Source organism: Mustela erminea, chromosome 2 (assembly GCF_009829155.1).
Source record: "Mustela erminea isolate mMusErm1 chromosome 2, mMusErm1.Pri, whole genome shotgun sequence".
Classification (NCBI taxonomy): Eukaryota; Metazoa; Chordata; class Mammalia; order Carnivora; family Mustelidae; genus Mustela; species Mustela erminea.
The window spans coordinates 15,204,308-15,223,344 of record NC_045615.1 but is presented as its reverse complement, the minus strand read 5'-3'; the positions used below and the strand labels follow the sequence as shown (position 1 = coordinate 15,223,344).

General features: G+C 35.5%; 1 protein-coding gene across 2 annotated transcripts in view; it reads left to right on the top strand.

Moving 5' to 3' along the window:
- The window catches only part of FZD3 (frizzled class receptor 3), a 92,719-nt gene that overhangs the window by 36,363 nt on the left and 37,319 nt on the right, over window positions 1-19,037 (top strand). For both annotated transcript variants that reach the window (XM_032332304.1, XM_032332303.1), the window contains one exon: window positions 5,518-6,535. In XM_032332304.1, the coding sequence (XP_032188195.1) occupies window positions 5,518-6,535 (1,018 nt within the window). The remainder of the gene's footprint in view (window positions 1-5,517; window positions 6,536-19,037) is intronic.

The following is a 19,037-nucleotide window of genomic DNA, read 5'->3' as shown; positions in this document are numbered from 1 at the left end:
GTAATAATGTATAGAGTATTTCTTATATAATTTGTACCTTTTTGTATTGTGAAATATTTCAGAAATAAGGAATAATAAGATAAATGCATATGTACTATTGTTGTCTAACTTTATCCAGTCTTAACAGTTTGTGATTCTTGGTTTAGTCACTTTTTTTTTTTTTTTTTAAAGAAATAATACAGGTAGAGTTGAAAGTTCCTTCCTTGGTACACATCTTGATTTCATTCCCTTCTTTCCTTCCCAGAAATGAGGTAATAATTATGTTGACTGTGTTGTTAATCATTTCTATATTTGCTTTCATACTCTTATTACATATATACACATACACATCTATAAACAACACCAAAATTTTTTAAATGTATCTGTATATCTGTAGGTTTGGTTCATTCCTTTTAATTGCTACATAATGGACTACTATGTTAATATTCCATAGTTATTTAGCCACTTTCTGTTGCTAGTCATTTATTTCTGGGTGTTTGCTGTTATCAGTAGTGCTGCAGTGAACATTCTTTTCTCCTTTATGTTAAAATTAATTCTGTCATCTAAAAGTAGTCCGTGGAGGTGGGTAAAGAGCAGGTGTTACTCTCATTTGGCATTTGGAAAAACTTCAGAAATAAAACATATCAGTTTCTTATGGTCAGTTCACTGACATTTTGCTTTCTCATATTTGTCTACTCTGTTTCCCAACTGTTTAACCTGTTTTCTTATCTAGTTCCATGTAACTATTCATCCACTTTCTCCCCAAACATGTGGTAGCGTTTATAGTCCCTCTTTTAGAAGTTTTTTAATTTCTTGGTATTTATAGCAACAGTTATGATTTGCTTGGGCAACACTCTGTTTTACACTTCTTGTAGCTAACTCCCATTATTTAGTGGTCTTTTTATATTAATAGTTTACATACTAGTATAGAAATCTCATTATCATCCTTATTTTGATGGGATTAGATCTGTTTTATGTCCTCACTATTGCATGGCATTTACTAACTCTGAAACCTTAAATTCTGGCAAACTCGTCTTTCATAACAACCTTTCATTCTTCCACATCTCCTATTCTTGTTCCTACTGCTCTTGAACTTCTTGGACACTCCCAGATTTTGGTTTTTTTCCCCCTCTCCTAGTATCCCTCTTCCTAATCTCATTTATTTCCTTACTTAATCTTCATGGTCTATTACTTGAAATGATACCTTGCTAGCAATTTCAACATTGAAGCAATCTTGAAGCAATTCCTTCTACTGAACTTGTTTGTCAGATTTCCAACTGGGTTGAGTCAACCCATTTCTATATGCTGTATGTTTAATGATGCCAACCATAGCAGTTCTGTTTGCTGTCTGTCTTTGGCAAATTTCCAGTTTGGTCAACAGAATAATTTCTGTTTATTCCTCTCAGCACCTCTGTCAAATCTGTATCTCTCACTTCAAACCTGTATTTCAGCTTTACTCTGTATTTCATCCTAATTCCCCTCAATCTCAGCTTGCCCTCTTTTCATGAAAATCATTTACACCATTATATGTGAACTATTCTGGTCTGCTATTTCTCAGACCAATTATTCTTAATTTCTTTTTTTGGATCCTCTTCCTCATTTTACCCCTTGAGTATTGGTGCTTTCCAGAGTTCTGTTCCTGTTCTTTTTTATTTTACGTGCTCTCCAGGATGATCTCATCTCACTCACTTTAACTCTTACTCATCTGCTGCTGACTCCTACACCTAAATCTATAGCTTTGACATCTTGCTGAGTTCTAAATCTGCATATCTAGCAGCTATTGAAAATCCTAGCCTGCATTTGTCTCGAATACCTCAATTTCAACATGTCTAAAATTGATTTTCCTTTGCTTATTTTTTAATTCTCTGTAAGTCATCTTCTGTTCCTCCTTCATTGGCTTTAGCTCCCATATCTAATCAATTATAAACTGTATTGCTTTTATCTAACTAATTTCATATATGTCTCATTCCCACTGCCTTATCTGGTTTTATTTTATTTCTTTTTAGAATTTAAAAACAATTTTTAAGTAATCTCTATGCCCAACATGGGGCTTGGACTTAGAACCTGGAGATCAAGAGTCACATGTTCTACCAACTCAGCCAACCAGGTGCCCCTGACTTTACCTGGTTTTAGTCCTGATATTATTTGAATCAACTAATATCTCTGCCTCCATTTTTGCCCAAGTCTGTCTTCCACACTCTTCCTAGTCATCTTTCTAATTACCTGGGTTAGGTCTATATGAATATGTTTATTCAGTAATCATTAACAAATATTAGTTGGGTGTGTCCGTGTGCTAGCCACTAGTCTAGATGCTGAAGATAAGTAGTGAACAAAATACAGTCTTGGTTCTTATGGAACTTAAATTCTAATAGTGATGGCAGTGGTGGGAGATAACAAATAAATAGATAATATCAGATGGTAGTGAATGCTAATACAAAAAAGAATAGGGTTGGGTGGTAATGATAAAATATGGGGAAGCAGAAGGACTCTCTTCTACAGATATATTGGAGAACGCCTTTTTGATAAAGAGGCATTAGAATAAGGACCCAAACGATACGAGAGAACAAATAACCTAGATGTCTAGGGAAGAAAAACGTAGACATAGGAAACAGCAGTTAGTGTACCTGCTCTGAAATGGAAGCATGCTTGGATTAGCCAAAGAACAAGGGAACTGGAGAATCTGGAGTCAAGTAATCTAGGGAGAATGGAAGGATATCAGATTAGAAAAATACTGGTCGTAGGGTCTTTGTAGCTCTGATATGGACTTTGGATTTAACTCTTAGTGAGGTGGGAGAGCACTAGAGAACTTTGAGCAGAAGAGACATATATGATCATGAGCACAGGAGTGGCATGTCTATAAAGGACACTGACTGCTGTGTGGAAATGGAGATCAATTGGAAGATACTCCAGAAGTCCAGGGAAGAGGTATTAGTGGCTTAAACTGCACAGAGGCAGTGGAGGAAATGAGAAGATACATCATAAGGTACGGTGATAGAAATTGGTGGCAGATTGTGAGGTATATATTAGAGGGAAAGGATTTCAAGGATGACCCCAAGGTTTTTGGCCTGAGTAACTAGAAGAATGTGATTACCACTTATGGAAATGGGGGAAGCTTAAGGAGTAGAAATCAAGAGTTTGGTTTTTGGAAAGATTATAGATTGAAGTATATATATATATTGAGTGGCAGATAAATATACAAATATAGCCATAAAAACATAGAGTATAATTTGGCATGGTTTGAAACTTTATATCACTGTTCTCTCTCTTCTGCAACATGCTTATCTCTCCAACCTGATCTCCTGTCACAAGTCATGCACACTTCATGCTCCAGCAATATTAAACTACCCTGTTCAAATCTCTTTGCCATTGCTTGCATTTCTTGCTAGAATACTGATTGGCATGCTACCAGAACTGTCCAATACTGAGTCAAAATCCTGTACTGAGGGTCTTACTTTATGAAGTCTTTCATAATCTTGCCCCTGGGAAGAATTAATCTTTTGTATTATTTTTATACATTATATAGAGTTTGTTTGCTTCATATATCCCACTGCTGAATTTTGTATTTACAATTTGTATCTCCTTTTAGACTGCAGGATAGAAAGTCTGTTTTTTTTTTTTGTCTTTTCATGTTTAATCCCTGACATATTGCAGGATATAAGCAAATGCTTAGATGCCAGAAGTTTCTCTCATTTGGATTTACAATTCCAAGTCCAGAAAAGAAAATGGATTGTATTAGAAAATAAAAGATTAATCAGCTATAGCATAAGGTTATGCATATTTTTATCAAACTTAATATCAACCACAGCTTCTTGGAAACTATTTGATGTATATAAACTATTAAACATCTAGTTATTAGGAGTCTGAAGGCTTAGAAACTGATATAGGCAAGAAAATTGAAGATGCAGAAGTTCATGAGAATGGTACCCTTACTCACATCTGCACCGCAAACCTGTTTTATTCGTTCTGCAGCCATGACACTTTCTCAAGTCTGCAGATATGGTACCTTTGGAAATTTGCTAAAATGCAAATTTCTGGGCCCTAACACAGGTATACTGTAATATGATTTGTGGTGGTGGGAACCAAGAATTTTCTTATTTATTTATTTTAAAGATTTTATTTCTTTATTGGACCAAGAGAGAGAGCACAAGCAAGGGCAGAGGAAGAGGGAGAAGCAGGTTCCCTGCTGAGTGGTACCCTGGAATCATGACCTGAGCCTGATGTAGATGCTTAACTGACTGAGCCACCCAAGTGCCCCAAGAAGTTTTATTTTTATTTATTTTTAGAAAGATTTTATTCATTTATTTGAGTGAGTGTGGGAGAGGGAGAGCACAGGTCAGGGGAGGAGCAGAGGGAGAGGGAGAAGCAGACTCCCTGTTGAGCAGGGAGCCCAGCTTGGGGCTTGATCCCAGGACTGCTGTATCGTGACCTGAGCTGAAGGCAGGTCTGACTGAGCCACCCAGGTGGCACTGAAATTTTATTTTTAAAACAATATTTTTTCTTATGTACATCAAAGTTTGAGAATAACTGAGTTAGAGAATGTAATGGATTGGAGAGAAATTAGGGGTGATAAGAAAGAAGTAGTTGATATTAGAGACCTTAAAAGGACTGTAATTAACCACTATGCTAATAAGCAGGGAACGAATATAAAATGGGAAAGAAAGGTCTAAAAACTACGCCACTTACAATGATTTTTAATGCTAATATAATTCAGAACGCATTGTGCTGTGCATTTGAGAAAAATCTTTTTTAACATTTCTGCTTAAGGAAGTTCCATTGAATCTGGTATAACTGTAGTTAAAGATTGGGTAAAAGCTACTATTTTGTTAGAGATATGTATTTATTTCTTTTATAATAATGTATAGTTTGAAATCTTATTTTAAAGTGTGTGTCTTAAATAAATGCTCCCTATATACAGTGTTACTTATTGATGGCTAAGTTAGGCTATTTTAATTAAAAGAAGACTCTTTGGGGTGCCTGGCTGGCTTAGTCAGAAGAGTATGCAACTCTTGTTCTCAGGAGTTGTGAGTTCAAGCCCTATGTTGGGGGTAGAAATTATTGGGGGGAAAAAAAACCTTAAAGAAAGTACTGTTTTTGAAACCAAAACAAAATTAAGTATAAAGCCAGGGCGCCTGAGTGGCTCAGGCAGTTGAGCGTCTGCCTTCGGCTCAGGTCATGATTCTGGAGTCCTGGGATCAGGCCCCAAATTGGGCTCCCTGCTTGACAGGGGGCCTGCTTCTCCCTCTCCCACTCCCCCTGCTTGTGTTCCCTCTCTAACTGTATCTTTCTCCATCAAATAAATAAAATCTTTGAAAAAAAAATCAGATATAAAACCATATCACTTTTTGATCAACAATGGACAATCTGATTTTGTGGCCCATAAACAAGAATCAATATTTACTTTATTCCTACTTAATATAATTGTACGCCAAGGATATTAGAATGAAGAAGGTCATGAGTGCTAAATTTGGAAACCCAAATTGTTAGGTATCAGTAGATTTCCCAATAAGTGAAAATGGTTCTTATCTTGTATTTTTTTAGGTTCCCAGATTGTGATGAGCCATATCCTCGACTTGTGGATCTGAATTTAGCTGGTGATCCTACTGAAGGAGCTCCAGTGGCAGTACAGAGGGACTATGGTTTTTGGTGTCCTCGAGAGTTGAAAATTGATCCTGATCTTGGTTATTCTTTTTTACACGTGCGTGATTGTTCACCTCCTTGTCCAAATATGTACTTTAGGAGAGAAGAACTTTCATTTGCTCGATACTTCATAGGATTGATTTCAATCATTTGCCTCTCTGCCACGTTGTTTACTTTTTTAACTTTTTTGATTGATGTCACAAGATTCCGTTATCCTGAAAGACCTATCATATTTTATGCAGTCTGCTACATGATGGTATCACTAATTTTCTTCATTGGGTTTTTGCTTGAGGACCGAGTAGCCTGCAATGCATCTAGCCCTGCACAGTATAAGGCTTCCACAGTGACACAAGGATCTCATAATAAAGCCTGTACCATGCTTTTTATGGTACTCTATTTTTTTACTATGGCTGGCAGTGTCTGGTGGGTAATTCTTACCATCACATGGTTCTTGGCAGCTGTGCCAAAGTGGGGTAGTGAAGCTATTGAGAAGAAAGCATTGCTATTTCACGCCAGTGCATGGGGCATCCCCGGAACTCTAACTATCATCCTTTTAGCGATGAATAAAATTGAAGGTGACAATATCAGTGGCGTGTGTTTTGTTGGCCTCTACGATGTTGATGCATTGAGATATTTTGTTCTTGCTCCCCTCTGCCTATATGTGGTAGTTGGAGTTTCTCTCCTCTTAGCTGGCATTATATCCCTAAACAGAGTTCGAATTGAAATTCCATTAGAAAAGGAGAACCAAGATAAGTTGGTGAAGTTTATGATCCGGATTGGTGTTTTCAGCATTCTTTATCTCGTACCACTCTTGGTTGTAATTGGATGCTACTTTTATGAGCAAGCTTACCGTGGCATCTGGGAAACAACATGGATACAAGAACGCTGCAGAGAATATCATATTCCATGTCCATATCAGGTAAGGGAAACCTTGTTCTAAATTTCAGAATGTGTAATAGTGAAAAGAAGGCATATTACTCTAAAGATCTAATCTTAGCTAGTTAAAAAAAACTGTTTACGAACCTGTACATTAAAATTTTAAAGATAATGAACAAATATATTATAGAAAGAATGTAATATATGTGTTTCTATAAACCTCTTCCTTTTAAAAGATGACTTTTACAAGTCTAAGCTATGGGCTTTTAAGTAGTTTACTTCTGTTGCCACAAAACAGTTTGCTTGGTGATTGTTTAGAAGTGTACAGGTTTGAGGGTGAGAAGCACTTTGCCAGCTGATAAAAAGGCACTGTCTTTTGTGAAAATTTTACTGATGGTTAAAAGAGGAGTTGTTTTAACAGTTTTGCAAAAGTAATAGAATGTAGTTGTACAACTAGTTCATCTCTTAATTGGTCTTGGTTTTTCTTTTTTGCATACTGAATATTTTATGATTTACCTTCGAATGTAAAGAGGTCAGATAATCAGTCACAGAATCATAGAATTTTAGGTCTAGAAAGAACTTTAGAGGTCTTTTATTTGAGTTTCTTCATAATTTAGAGTTCTTAAACATCTATCTCATTTGAGTCTTAGAAATGTTAAGTGACTTAGTTATATCCAAACTGGGATTTAGTGTTAGGAGAGGAATGTAGCAAGGGAACTACTCCAGAATAATTGATGCTAAGTATTTCTCTTATCTTAAAACCTTCTCTAGAACCTATGACCCTAGCTATCATTCTCTCTAACTTTTAAGACAAGTTTTCTTGAAAGAGCAGTCTGCATTGCTGTCTCCTGTTCACATTCCAGGTTAGCTGTTAGAAGTGCACCATCTCCCTTCACCCTTAAGGTTTTTTTTTTTTCTTTTTTTTTTTAAAGATTTTATTTATTTATTTGACAGACAGAGATCACAAGTAGGCAGAGAGGCAAGCAGAGAGAGAGAGGAGGAAGCAGGCTTCCCACGGAGCAGAGAGCCTGATGTGGGGCTCGATCCCAGGATCTTGGGATTGTGACCTGAGCCGAAGGCAGAGGCTTTAACCCACTGAGCCACACAGGTGCCCCATCACCCTTAAGGTTTAATTACGTTTTTTAAAGTACTAACATATTATAGATAATTTTTGTCTCTTTCCCCTGCTAGACAGTGAATTCTTTGAAAGCAAGAACTTCTTTTTCATATTTTTATATTTTTTGAATACATATTCTGTAGGTTAGTAGATGATAACATCGAGAATGTGGCTGTATATATGGAGAAAAGACATTTTTAAGAAATGGGGGGTGTATGTGCCTGGTGGCTCAGTTGGTTGAGCATCTGACTCCTGCTTTTGACTTGGGTCATGAACTCAGGGTTGACACTGAACTGCCTGTGGGCTCTGCACTCAGCAGGGAGTCTACTTGAGATTCTCTCCCTTTCCATCCTCCTCTGCCCTACCCTTCACACTCTCTCTATCTCTCTATCTCTGTCTCTCTCTCTATCTTTCCCTAAAATATATAAATAAATAAATCATTTTAAAAAAAAAAAAAAAAGGAAGAAAGAAATGGTGACAGTGGTACCAGGAGCAAGGAGTGTATGATTAGCACATAATCAATGCTGATAAATATTTAATGACTGAGAATGTCAATTTATTATTGTATAAATATTAGCTGTGGGCTTTTTCAAAACAACTTATATTGAGAAACCAGAAAAAATGAATGATTGAAATTGAATTTCTTGGCAGAATGAATTATTGAAAATTCTTAATATGAGTTTTCAGACCTGAAGCTAAGTTTGGAATTTTGCCTCTAATGAGAGAGAAAGAGATGGTTCAGTTACATCATTGGCTTCTTTATATAAGTTAACTAAGATTCCAGATATATAGTATGTTAGACTATTGAAAAAATAATGTTTGATTAAAAAATAATGACCTAAAAAATACCAAATCTGAAATATATAAATTGAGAAATTTGTTGGGATGCCACTATTTTCAGGACATTCCTAGAATTCTTTGAGCATTTTATTTATTTATTTATTTATTTATTTATTTATTTATTGAGCATTTGCGCATCTTTAGAACTAGTGTGAGCTGCACAGAAATCTGTATGTGTAGTCATGGATTAAAATGTGTTTTTCAGGGACGCCTGGGTGGCTCAGTTGGTTAAGCAGCTGCCTTCGGCTCAGGTCATGATCCCAGCGTCCTGGGATCGAGTCCCACATCGGGCTCCTTGCTCGGCAGGGAGCCTGCTTCTCCCTCTGCCTCTGCCTGCCTCTCTGTCTGCCTGTGCTTGCTCGCTCTCTCTCCCTCTGTCTCTGACAAATAAATATAATCTTTAAAAAAAAATGTGTTTTTCATTTCCAACATATCAAAATAACATTGGAAATGAATTATTGACGATATAGTGAAAGGAATAGAGAATGACATTGTAACGATAGCATGGTTATTAAGGTGTAAACTCTGGAGCACAAATCCTGGCTTCGTATCTTATTTTCACTATTTGCTAACTTTATAATCTTAGGCCAACTTCACCTCTCTCTGCTTTAGTTACTCATCTGTAAAATGAGTAATAGAATCAAATTGTAATAAAATAATAATAGTATTAGAAACAAACAGAATCTACTTCCTCGGGTTGTTCTTAGGAGTATACATGCACGCGTTCAGAAGAGTGCCTACTACATAATAAGTGCTCAGATGTTAGCTCTCATTCATTTTATTCATTTGTTATTGTTTCTGCTGTTATTTACATACATATATATAAATAAGGGATTTTAAAAACCATCCAGTACCAAGCTTTACCAGATGCCATATTTGCTTCAGATTTTCTTTTATTTTAAAATTTTAAGTAAGCTCTACACCCATCGTGGGGCTTGAACTCACTACCCTGAGATCAAGAGTCTCACACTCTAATGACTGAGCCAGCCACGTGCCCCTTGCTTCAGGCTTTTAAAAGAAATCTTTACGGATTTGGCTGAAGCTTCCTATGCTCCCTTCCCCAATCCTGTTCCTTTTAGTCCCTGCCCAGAAACAACCATCATCCTGAATTTGGAGTATACCATTCCCATGAAAGTCTATACATCTATATGTATACATATATACAATATGTATATAGCTGTGGAACAGCTGTTTTACAGAAATATGTTATACAGTGATATTATACGTATTTCTTTAACTTGATTTTTTTAACTTAACATTTAGTTTTTGAGATGTATTTATATTAATGCTGTGGCTTTAGTTCATTTTTATTTATTTTTAAGATTTTATTTGAGAGACACAGAGAAAGAGAGCCATGCAGGCTTGGGGGGCAGAGGGAGGAGTAGAGTTCATGCTGATCAGGGAGCTTAATGGGAGCCTGACCTGAGCCAAAAGGCCAACAGTTAACTGACTGAGCAACCTAGGTGCCCCTCTAGTTCAGTTTTTAAAATGTGTTTCCTTTTAAGGAAGTTTATATTATAAAATGTTTCAAATATGTGGGAGTATAGTAAATAACGTAGCAAACACGTGTGTACTCATATCCAAACTGCCTTGAAATCTTAACATTATATTATATTATATCTATCTGGCTGGCTGGCTAGCTATCATTGATGCCTGCCTGTGTTTACGAGAAGGTAACCCTTCTCGTAAAGGTGGTGCTATCATTCTTCCCAATATTTTTATATTGTGGCTGAGTATTTGCAGATCTATAAAACTTGCGGTTTGTAAGTTTTAAAAATCCATTAAGTGAAATCATTCTATAGCTTGCTTTTTTCCATTCGGCTTTATGTGTGTACTACTAATCTGTTCATTTTAACTGTCTTAATCTAATATATATATACTGCGGTCTATTCACTCATTCTTTTATGGACATGTAGTTTCCAATTTTTTTGCTGTTATAAACCATTTTGTGGTGAACGTTCTTTTAATACCTGTCTTCCTTGCACATGTCCCAAGAATTTCTAGGATGTATATACGAGAAAGTGAAATTATTGCATTGTAAGATACATCATCAAACCAAATGGTTATTTTAATTTACACTCATAGTTAAGTATGAATTTCCCATTTTCCCCATCATAGTGTTCTCAGGCTTTTTAGTTTTTGCCAACCTTTAAAACAATATCTCGATCCTATAGTAATTTTTATTCCCTTTGTAAGGTTGAACATGTTTTCATAGGTTTATTGGCCATTCAGGGTTTCTCCTCTGTGATTTTGCTCATTTCCTGCTTTGTCCATTGCTCTGTTAGGTTATTTGCTTTATTTTATTTTGTTTTACTTTAAGATTTCCTTTTATTTGAGGGAGTGCATGGGCATGAGCAGGGGGAGGGGCAGAGGGAGATAGAGAATCTGAAGCAGATTCTGTGCTGAGTGAGGAGCCCAATGTGGGGCTCCATTCCAGGATGCTGAGGTCATGACCCAAGCCAGAATCAAGAGTCAGACGCTTAACCAACTGGCCATCCGGGTGCCCACAGCAATTTTTAAAATTTGATTTTTTGACTCCTATCTCTAATCTCTTGAAATGTATTTTTTCTACATTACGAAGAAGATAATTTTATTGTTCATACAAGTAAGCACTATGCCTTTTGCACCATTTATCAAATAGCCCATCTAAATTGTAATGCAACCTCTGTCACACTCAAATTTCATTTTTAGGCTCTCTCTTTTGTTTCATTGGTCTATTTCTGTAGCTTTGTATTAATCCCATGTTTCCCCTACCTTGCTCTTCAAAATTATGTTAACCATTCTTGCCACTTCTGTATATGAATTTTAGAATCAGTTTATCCCTGAAAAACATTGGGCATTTTGATTGAAATTATTTTTTATTTTAAGTGAACTTGGGAGAAATTGCCATCATTGTAATACTAAGTTTTAATATTTTTTTGTTTATTTATGTTTTCATTTATTTGTTCCCGGTACCTTATATTTTTTGTTGCAATTGTGAATGGGGTCTTTTCTCTATTATGTTTTCAAATTGATTATTGCTAGTATACAAGAATGCCATTAATTGAATTTGTGTATTGATCTTATATTGAGCATCCCTGCTGAAGTTTTTTATTAATTCTAATTATGTAAATTCTTTTAGATATTCTTTGTAGAAGTACTATTGTCTGCAGGTAAGGACAGATTTGTCTTTTCGTTGCTTTCCAGTTCTTATGTTTTAAGATTTTTGCTTCTATATGCATATGTAAAATGGATTGTGATAAGTTTTTCTTTTCTTGTATTGTCCTTGTCCAGTTTGGGTATCAGGATTATAACAGCTTCATAAAGTGAGTTTTTTTTAAATTCTCAGTTTTTACAGTGAGTGGAGAGGCTGTTTGCTCTGTCCTAGGATCTTTTTTTTTTTTTAAGATTTTACTTACTTATTTGACAGAGAGAGAAATAGCGGGAAGGGAACACAAGCGGGGGGGAGTGGGAGAGGGAGAAACAGGCTTCCTGCTGAGCAGGCAACCCAGTGTGGGGCTCAGTCCCAGGATCCTGGGATCATGCATGACCTGAGCCAAAGGCAGATACTCAACGACTGAGCCACCCAGGCGCCTCTGTCCTAGCATCTTTAAAGTAGGGAGGGAGAAGTTGTGAAAGACACTAGGTTTTTTAAGCTATTATTTGAATTTCTTAAATAGTAATTATTTTATTCAGGTGTTTTATGTCTTATAAAGGCATTGTTCATTTTATTTTTTAAAGATTATTTTATCTAACTTTTCAAGTATATTAGTATCAAGTTTTTCATATATTTTTTGTTTTGTAAATTTTTACCATTTTTTGTTTGTAATGTATGTTCTCTTTATTTCACTTTGAGCAGTCTTGCTAGAGGATTATCTTTTCAATTCAGTTATTTCTGTTCTTGTTTTCTTACTAATGCTTCTCTTAAAATTACTTTGTTTTTCTAAAAAACAAAACCTTTAAAAGGTTAACTCATGCATTTTCAGTATTTCTAAATTTTAAAAGTGTGTTTAATAATCATTTTAGCTTTAACCAAAAACTATTATTAACCATGTTGGTTGTTCATTCATTTTGTTTCCCATACTTGTCTTCAGGTATCTCTGTGGTTTATTTATTATTTTTTGGAGAATCCTTTATTAGTTCCAATTAGAGAATCTCTTGACTTTTTTATTCTCGTTCAAGTTTTCCTAAACCTGATGAATGAACTGCTTTTTTCACACTAACACTTCATGAATTAATAATACTCATATACAGACATTTAAAAAAAAATTTCCTGCAGTATGTATTTTTTTTCCCCCAGAGTTAACATTAGCCTTTTTCTTCAGCACAGTAGTTCAGAGGCTGTTCTGGAAGATAGTGCAGGTATGATTAAAGCTTTATTGTGTGTGTGATCCCATTAATTCCCTTGTGACTCTTGGTTTTCAGTCTTGCTTAAGTAATAGTGTTGAATTAAACCTGGCTGTTTAAGGGTCACCTGGATAGCTTAGTTGGTTAAGTGTCTCCCTTTGGCTCAGGTCATGGTCCCAGATGGAGCCCCATGTTGGGCTCCCTGCTCAATGGAAAGCCTATTTCTCAACCTCCCTCTGCCCCTCTCCCACTCTCATGCTTTCTCTCACTTGCTCTCTCACTCTTTCTCAATTAAATACAAATAAAATCTTTAAATCTGGCTTGTTCAAAAAAAGAGAAAATGCTATAGGGGCACCTGGGTGGCTTAGTCAGTTGAGTGTCCTCTGACCCTTGACTTCAGCTCAGGTCATGATCTCTGGGATGGAGCCTTGCACCAGACTCCACACTAGGTATGGAGTCTGCTTAAGATTCTCTTTCTCTCTCTCCCTCTACTCCTCCCCCACTTAAAAAAAAAAGGAAGAAGAAAGTGCTATAAACATCAACTGTTAATTATATAAACTTCATTGTGGCTAAAATCTATTATCTTACTTGGTATCTGCAGCATCTTATAAAATAGATAGTATGCCTTCATTTCTGCCACTTTCATGGGAGGAAGTTGACGCAGTAAGAAATCATATGTCTTACACAGAGTCTCATTAACAAAGTGTATCAGTGGTCAGCAATCTATAGCCCGCTGACAAACGATAGGGCCAGCCACCTAGGTTGGGTTTTTTCTTTTTTAATTATGATAAAGTATTCCCATTAAATGATAACATAAGATTTGCCATTTTAACCATTTTTAAGTGTATTGTTCTGTGTCATTAAATACATTCACATTGTTGTGCAGCCATCTCCATCTCCAGGAACTTTTTTATCTTCTTAAACTAAAACTCTGTACCCATCAATCAGTAATTCCCATTCTTCTCTGCCTCCCAGCCTCTGGCAGCCACCATTCTACTTTATGTCTATGAATTTGGCTAGTCTCAGTACTTCATAGAAATGAATCATTACAATATTTGTCCTACTTTATGATTTTTTAATATTCAAATATTAGAATTTTTGTATTTTAATTCAGAATTTTACTTTAGAGAAATCTTCTACAGACTTGTGAATTGAGCACCAGAGATACTATCTTCCTATTTGAAGTCAGATGCACAATAATTGAGCAAGATTTGCTAACAAGAGAATACCTAAAAGAATACCTAGCGGGCTCTGAATAATTTCTAATGAGAAGTTTTTTAAGTGTATTAAGCAATGATGTTATCCTTAGAGTAGCCGCCTCAGGTGACTTGAAGAGCATAATATTTTCATATGTTTGCTTTAAAATTGGTAAGGTTACTTAATAGTCACTTTGTATAATACTGAAGATTTTAAATATTTAAAAAATGGGATTGTGAAGTAGTTGATCACATTGTTTCGGAGTACTAATTGGATTTAATGCAAATTGCATGTATTTAATTAATTTGAAGAAAAATGGCTGATACAGTCTTCTAAAATATTTAAAATACTTTATACCAACTATTTATTTAGCAAGAATGCGTTTTAAAAATGTATTAAGTAATACTTGAGAAAGTAATATTTAATGCCTGAATCCAGAATTAATTATGAAATATAGCCTGAGTTGTCAGAATAATGCATATTTTACAGCTTATAATCAGTAGGGTTTATTTCTAGAATATGTTTCCATCTTATGTATTATTTAAAGATCACAGTAGTTTTCCAGATACTTGGAGTTTTTTTGTTTTTGTTTTTGGTTTTTTTTCCTTTAAAAATAATTCCCAGGGCCCCTGGGTGGCCCAGTGGCTTAAGCCTCTGCCTTCGGCTCAGGTCATGATCTTGGTACCCCGGGATCGATCCCTGCATCGAGCTTTCTGCTCAGCGGGGAGCCTACTTCCCCCTTTCTGTGCCTGCTGCTTTGCCTACTTGTGATCTCTCTCTCTCTCTCTGTCAAATAAATAAAATCCTAAAAAAAAATTCCCTATATTTATTTACTGCCTCTTAAGAGGCTTAAAGCATTTTATAGGAGAGTTTAAGTCTCTCCTATAGTTATTTGACTATAGCATATTGGTTTTAAAATGGGCTTTGACATCATAGACTGGGTTTACGTCCTGCCTCTAATAATCTGAGCCTCAATTCCTTACATGAAACACAAGAAATAATAGGTTAAATACAGTATATCTACCTCATGGGTGGCTGTGAAGATTAAATGCGATACTTATACTAGAGTGCCTTGCACCAAGACAATTCTCAATATTCTGTTGTTGGAAATATATAAGTACTGAGGTTCGAAGGAGGATTATTCCTATTCTTCACTTTTTTCTTCTAAACATTGATTTTCAAAAGAGAACATTTCCTTTTTTAAAGTGCCTCTTCATTTTTTTCATCTCTTCCATCCATCTAATTTAGTGCTCTATGTCCCAAGGATTTGATTCTAGAACCTGTGTTTTGGTAATAGAAATATGTTACCATAATACAAGCAGCTTAGCTGAGACTGTCACATTCGCATTAGAGCCATTTGTTAGAATTCTGAGAAAAAACATTTTTATAGAAAACAAACAAAAAATATTATTTGTATTCTTTCAGTCACACAAGGGAACCCATCTGTTATTTATCTAGTCTTGATCCAGAAAAATACAAAAATAGCAGAATAATGTCAAATCTAACTTGGTATGATTTTAGCTTCATTTACTGGTAATAGTGCTTCCCTTTACCATGCAATCCAAAACAGATCAGCAGTGTGTATGAAAGGACCATGAGAGAAATGGGTATGTTTTACACTTCTCACATTAGCAACAGTTAGTAGTTCTGTGTAAATATATAGTACTACTAATCTTTTTTATTTTTTGCTCTTAATTTTTAAGGTGGTAAATACGTTGCCTGTGACTTCCTAGCACCAAATTGATGTTTCCCCAAATTTGTTCAGTGTCAATAATACAAGAAAAGAGTGAGAATTCCCTGAAAAAAAAAAAAATTCTAAATCAGGGGTGCCTTGATGGTGCGGTAAGTTAAGCATCCAACTCTTACTTTGAGCTCAGGTCATGAACTCAGAGTTGTGAGATCAAGCCCTGCATTAGGCTCCATGCTCATCATGGAGTCTGCTTAAGACTCTTCCTCTCCCTCTGCCCCTCCCTGCCAAAGTAAATAAATAAATCTTTAAAATATGTGTGTGTGTGTGTGTGTGTGTGTGTATTCTAAATTTCTTTTAAGAAGGTATAAAATATATAAATAGAACATTAACAAATATTAATAATAAAATATTAATACTCTATGTACAGGTTGTAAAATGCTGTCACATGGCACTTAAACCTACAAGTTGCCATTATTCTGGCTTCTTGTTACACAGAATAACTTAAGCCATGAGTTCAGTGTGTTATTTGCAGGTATATCTGGTGTCCACATTGTTAACACCTTTTTAGGAAAAATTTAATACACTTGCCACAGTCTACAGCAGGGCACAGCAAACTTTCTATAAAAGGTCAAATAGTAAGTATTTTAGGCTTTGCGCACTCTCTCTCTCTCTCTATATATATATATGACACATTTTTTTTTTTTAAACTACACAATTCTGCTGGTGTAATACAAAAGCAGCCATGGACAGTATATTAACAAATAAAGTTCTAGTAAAGCTTTATTTACAAAAACAGAATTGTGGCAGATTTGGTCTGCAAGCTGTGGTTTGCCAACCCCTGACCTCTAACAAGCATTATTCTGTATCACCTTTGATAACTTTTATAACAGCAAATGGTAGCCTGTGGTGTTTTTCTGTCCCATGTAAATTTTCACTGTTTCATTCTCATTACTGCTTTTGAGAATAATTATTTTACTGAACTGCAAAATAGCATTAAAAATATTCAGTACAGGGGCACTTGGCTGGCTCAGTTGGTAAAGCATGTGACTTTTTAAAAAAGATTTTATTTATTTATTTGACAGAGAGAAGAAGATTATAAGCAGGGGGAGCAGGCAGAGGGAGAGGGAAAAGCAGGGAGCTGAGCAGGGAGCCCGACTTGGGGCCAGGACCCTGAGGTCATGATCTCAGTGAGCCAAAGTTAGACACTCAACCAGCTGAGCCACCCAGACGCTCTGAGCACGTGACACGATCTCAGGGTCGTGTGTTTGTGCCCCATGCTGTATGTAGTTTACTTAAAAAAAAATTCAGTGTAATCTAGTTCTATTTTATCACTGTAATAGATACAAATAAATTCTAGTATGTCACTATAATAAAGACATGCCAATAAATCTTATTTCTAGTAATCTTTAAAGGCATTACCATACCAATTTAAGGAAATAATTTCAGTAGTTTATGGGAATAGTAAAATAAAAGCAATATAATGTAATAATCATAGAAGGTTCTAGTTTATTAAGTATACTGTGTACCAGGTCCTGTATTCGGCAGTTTTTTTTTTTTTTAAAGATTCTATCTATTTACTTGACAGACAGATCACAAATAGGCAGAGCAGGGGCGGGGGCGGGGAGCACACTCCCCTCTGAGCAGAGAGCTGGACGCAGGGGCTCGATTCCAGGACCCTGAGATCATGACCTGAGTTGAAGGCAGAAGCCTTAACCCACTGAGCCACCCAGGCTCCCCTTCAGCAAATTTATACACGTATCTCATTTAATCCTCAGAATAGCCCAGTAAATTAGATTGTACTCAATTTTATAAATGCGGAAATTGAGTCTCATGTACTTATACAATTTACCCAAATTCATAAAGTGATAGAGCTGGAATGTGAATCATCTTTCTAATTTCAAAACCCACAGTTTTACATCACTTTACACCTCTTCTTATTAAAAATACTAAAAACAAAAATAAAACACCACTTATATGAATGAGCATTTGGGAGACATTCTAGTCCTGGCTGTATCTCTGATTAACTTTGTGTCTTTAGACCACTCAGTTTATAATTTCTTCATCTCAAAAGTTAGAAGATCAGATTGAATAATCTCTAATGTTCTTACCCATCTAGTATTAAATGAATCTAGAAACTTTTCTCCCATAAGCCACAGTTTCTTTTTTCCCTTCCTATATAAAACTCACTCATTAATGCAACAATCATTTATTACATATATCTAACATTGGGGCATATTGATAGTTGCTGAGGAAGCAACAGTGCAAAAATGCAGCTTTTACCCCAAAGGAATTCATTAGTCCAGTAGGAGAAAATCAATATGGAAATCAGATAATTCTGTAACTAAAGTGAGTTCTTACTCTTTTGTTCCTTTTAAAAATATGGAGAACTCTAGTGAAAATATCTTAAATATGATATGGATTATTTTATAGCTAAAAATACAAGTTGTTTATTAAGTATACAAAGGTTAATTTAGAAGAGTACATTTATTTTTCCAGCATGTCCAATGGAAATATTTCATAGCCAAGTTATTATGTCTCTTTATAAGTTGAGTAGGGAAATGCTTCCTGAGGTCCTAAAGTTTAAGTGACTAGATAATCACTTTAACAGTTTCTTAGATAAATATTTTATCATCTTAACCCTCAAATAAAATATAGCACTTCAATTTCAAAGGGTAACTGTGGAAAAAATTAAGATAAGTGATGTCTTAACTTTACCACCAAATAGAAGCACTATGTATGCAAATACACGTTCTTGTGTGAACATTACGATATATTTTGCATAGCTGATAGAGAATTTTGGCTATAATTCGAAAGCCCAAATTTTTGACTAGCTGCTTACAGTGATGTTTTTTGCAAGGGATGTGTGTGTGTGTCCATTTATCTATCTAGAGGATTTCCTCTTGCCCTTTTTAACAAAAGAAAGACCAAAAGAACTGCCTTATAAATTTTGCCCAAAGTCAACTTCTGGTCTTCTGAGGTTTACCACTTGTACCATAATTGGACAAAGTGAGTGAAGATCTGAAAATGATAACTCTTCTACTTAACACCTAAAGCTGAGCCTTCATAAACTACCTTCTCTATGCTTATTTTCTTCCAGATCCCTTCCTAATTCTAATAGCCCTTCCAATGGAAGGGACGTGTCAGCAAGGGAAAAAAGAGAAAGAGGATTATTAGAGTTTTCACCCAAACTTTTTCAGTTATTTTCCTTCTCCTACAAAATATTCATCTGTTGATACAGTTACATATTTGTCCTCTCTGATGATACCATTTTGTTCTTGGCCCATATCAGACACCTTTCTGTAGAAGCAGAACCAGGAAGTGAGACTTGAGTTCCCTCAAAGATTAAAAAGTGCCATGTACAGATACCAATTGTAC